At 49.2% G+C, this 4,139-nt stretch overlaps 1 protein-coding gene across 1 annotated transcript; it reads right to left on the bottom strand.

Annotated features, from left to right (window-relative positions):
• Window positions 1-1,157: 1,157 nt before the first annotated feature.
• TEX13D (TEX13 family member D) lies at window positions 1,158-2,761 on the bottom strand. The gene is given in 2 exon segments (XM_088834141.1): window positions 1,158-2,215; window positions 2,217-2,761. Coding segments are annotated over 2 exon segments (1,497 nt in total). The 3' UTR covers window positions 1,158-1,263.
• Between the last annotated feature and the right edge of the window lie 1,378 nt (window positions 2,762-4,139).

The raw sequence follows: 4,139 nt of genomic DNA, 5'->3' as shown, positions 1-4,139 counted from the left end.
GGGGTCTCACCGTGATATGGGTCAGATAGAAATGAGGATTGTGTCTTAGGTTCTTGGAAGATCTAACGGGATAGGTTCAGATTCTTCAGAAGAAGCAAATTCTGTAGGGCTCAGAGACATGAAAACAGACTCTCACCTGTAAAACTTAAAAAACAAAAACAAGAAGCAAACATGAGCTTTGCAGTAGTTAACAAATGAACAATAGCATTTTCAAGGAACAGCAGGGTTCCTAAAATTCAATATAGCTTATAACTAAAAACGCATGGCTGTTTCCAGCCAAAGACATGGCATTTTCTGGAAAACAAGATTAATAAGAAAATAGAGGGACTTCCCTTGTGGTCCAGTAGTTACGAATCCACCTGCCATTGCAGGGGACACAGGTTCCAGCTCTGGTCTGGGAAGATCCCACATTATGCAACTAAGCCCATGCACTACAACTATTGAGCCTGAGAGCTCTAGAGCCTGGGCTCTGAAACAAGAGAAGCACTATAATGAGAAGCCCACACAATGCAAAGAAGAGTAGATCCCACTGGCTGCAACAAGATAGCCCACGAGCAGCAGCGAAGACCCAGCATGGCCAGCTATAAATAAATAAATAATTTTTTTTTTAAGAAAGAAAACAGAAAAGAGTGAAAAAGGAAAAATAAAAGTCTTGACTTCAGCTTCTCTGGGTTGTCAACCAATCAGTATCAACCATGTAGAATTCAGCACCTGGGAACATAAATTCAATTAGAAGAAATTCCTTAGAGTATCATACTCAAAAGCCATCCATCTTTCTTCAAGTGAATGAAAAACATATATATATATATATATATATATGTATATGTATTTATGTGGGGGCTTCCCAGGTGGCACTAGTGATAAAGAATCCACCTGCCAATGCAGGAGACATAAGAAACTTGGGTTTGATCCCTGGATCAGGAAGATCCCCTGCAGGAAGGCATGGTAGCCCACTCCAGTATTCTTGCCTAGAGAATCCCATGGACAGAGGAGCCTGGCAGGCTATAGTCCATAGGATCACAAAGAGTTGGACATGACTGAAGCCAGTGAGCATGCACGTTATTTACATGTATATGTATACCCACAATGATAAAAAGTTGTTACTTAGGTAATGAGATAATGAATTACTTGAATTCTTTATATCATAATTTTGGTTTCACATTTTCTGTAAAGTAAATGAGTACTTTCTTATCAAAAAAGTACGGGTTCTTAGGAAATTGGTTTTTCTTTGGAGTGTTTCCATTCTTACTTACCTTCCTGAAATCAGTGAGTTTGTCCTGAGTCCGGGGTTCCACTCCCAACTGCTCTGCAGACTTTCCCGCATTTATAGCAGGACTTGCACCATGGGAAAATTATCACTTTACACCATGGGCACTTCCAATTCACTGAACTGCAACCTGAGGCAGACTTCTCCTTGTGGTATGATTCTGAGGCTTTTTCCCCTTTTGGTTTCTCGGTCTTCTGCCCCTGAAGCTGTTGTTTCTTTGGGTTTTCTCTCCCATCATGGCTCCAGCTGTCCCCCTGGGCAGTATCCTGAGGCCTCTCTGGAAATCCTTCTGGGCTCTGGCTTCTGTTGACTCCCAGGTGGTCAGTCCCCTGGGGTCTCTCTGGATCTTTCTGCTTGTGACTTCTATTGTACTCCAGCGGGAGAATCCTCTGGAATCTCTCTAGATCTCTCTGATTCTGGTTTCTGCTGTCCCCCAGGGGAACAGTCACCTGGGGCCTTCTGAGAACTTCTTCCTGGCTGTGGCTCCCACTGGTCCCCAGAGGGATCATCCCCTGGGGTCTCTCTGGACCTTCTTCTTGGCTGTGGCTCCAGCTATCCCCAAGGGGGACCATCTCCTAAGACCTCTCTTGACCTTCTTCCTGGTTAAGACTTCTGATATCCCCTAAGGGGACTGTACCCTGCAGGATCTCAGGACCTTCTCCCTGGCTGTAGCTCTTCTTGTTGCCCAGGGGGGCCATCTTATCTTGAAAGCCCACTGCAACTAATGGGCCAGGTAGATAGATTCCTGGAGAAGGCATCTGAAATGGGACTACTGCAGCTTCTGCTTCTGCTGGTGGTACATATGGCAAGGATGGCGATCCCATGGGGAATGGTGCACTGTATGGAAATGGATATAGCACTGGCATTGGCATAGGGGGTTGCATGGCCTGGGACCAGGGACTCGGTGGTCCCAGCATATAAACAGCAGCTTCTGGGGCAGGCATCTGCCTCAAAATCAGCCACCTGCTGCTCCCTGCTCATGGGCCATGCTACTGCCCCAAATTGCTCGGTTCGAGGCCCAGGCCCCATCTCTTGGGCCACTGGGGGGACCTGGAGCAGCCGCCCATGAAGCACATCACACTCCTTCAGCATCTGCTGCAGTGAGGCCTGGGTGAAGTGCAACTGTGCAACCATCTCCTCCCGCTCCTCACGCAGGCGCTGCAGCTCGGAGGCCAGGGCCCAGGAAGCCTCCTCTCGCTCCTCTACCTGCTCCTGCAGCCACAGGATCTGACACTCCTGCCGCTCCTGTTGTGTCATGCCCACACACACGCTCAAGGCCAGCACGCTCCAGTCACAGGCCCTCTTGATGGCGTGCGGCACCTGCGGGTTAGCTATAACAACTTGCAGCTGATCCTCTACCTCATTCCAGGATCACGAGCGGAAGGCCATGTAGAAATCAGGGTTGCCTCCGTTCAAGAGGACCTCGCTGTTGATGAAACTGATTACATCGTTATGACGAAAGCCACTGGTGTAGTCCCCAAAGTTCACCGCCATGGTCGCTGAGGCCTGGTCAACCAACCACCTCACTGAGGAAGACGCCACCTCCCAGCAGCCGTGGCAGCTAAAAGCTGTGGTTGCTACCAAGTCCACCCTTCACCTGCCGGGTCAGTCCTCCTTCAGTCCTAGCCCAGCGTTGGCCTCCTCGTCGGCCTCTTCCTCCCTCACAGGCTCCTGCTTTCCTCACAGAGAGTAAAGCAGGTCCCCTCACAACGCCAACCTCAGTTTGGCAGTTGACGGCAAGACACATCACAGTCGTGCTGAGCCACCGGCAAGGCCTGCTGGGATCTGCCTCCCAGCAAGCGCCCCCTCTACAGGGTGAGCAGACCAGAAGCTGCACTGGGTGCCACAGTGAGCCTCTAGAAGGCTTTATTGTTAGAACCTCGGAAGCACAATACCCAGCATGGTGGAATGAATCCCTAACTGGTTGGAGCTGCATAGGTGAGTGCAGTTCTACTTTTGTCTCAACTTCCTCTCCCATAGTTCTTGCTGCTACTGCTGCTAAGTCACTTCAGTCGTGTCCAACTCTGTGTGACCCCATAGACGGAAGCCCGCCAGGCTCCCCCGTCCCTGGGATTCTCCAGGCAAGAACACTGGAGTGGGTTGCCATTTCCTTCTCCAATGTGTGAAAGTGAAAAGAGAAACTGAAGTCGCTCAGTCGTGTCCAACCCTTAGCAACCCCACGGACTGCAGCCCACCAGGCTCCTCCATCCATGGGATTTTCTAGTCAATAGTACTGGAGTGGCTTGCCATTGCCTTCTCCCATAGTTCTTAGATACACTTTAATACAGTCAGTCCCACTGTCGGCACATTTCCCTCAGCATCCTGAATAGACGAACTTAGAATCCCTGTCTGGAGAAGGAAATGGCAACTCACTCCAGTATTCTTGCCTAGAGAATCCTGTGGACAGAGGAGCCTGGTGGGCTGCCATCTATGGGGTCGCACAGAATCAGACATGACTGAATCGACTTAGCAGCAGCAGCAGCAGAATCCCTGTCATCAAGAAAATCTTGTGATTGAGCCATGAATTTTTCTGAACTCTCCCTTTAAGTTCACTGTCATGTTTACCTGATCAACCCTGTTTACCAAGGGTGTCTCTCTTATTTTAATCTAAATGCTCTCACGACCTGTGTTTTCTCTACAGAAAATGCTAAGGAGTTCTGCAGGCAGCCCTAAAAGGAAACTGGAATCTACACAAAAAAAAAACAAAGCACATGCTAAAGGTAACTACGGGCTTCCCTGGTGGCTCAGACAGTAAAGAATCTGCCTGCAATGCCGGAGACCCAGGTTCGATCCCTGGGTCAGGAAGATCACCTGGAGAAGGGAATGGCAACCCACTCCACTATTCTTGCCTGGAGAATTCCATGGACAGAGG

This window comes from Moschus berezovskii, chromosome X, assembly GCF_049115385.1.
Source record: "Moschus berezovskii isolate FMDL1 chromosome X, NW_MosBer_1.0, whole genome shotgun sequence".
NCBI lineage: Eukaryota > Metazoa > Chordata > Mammalia > Artiodactyla > Moschidae > Moschus > Moschus berezovskii.
The sequence above is the reverse complement of the archived record's forward strand: the minus strand, read 5'-3'. Positions and strand labels throughout refer to the sequence as shown.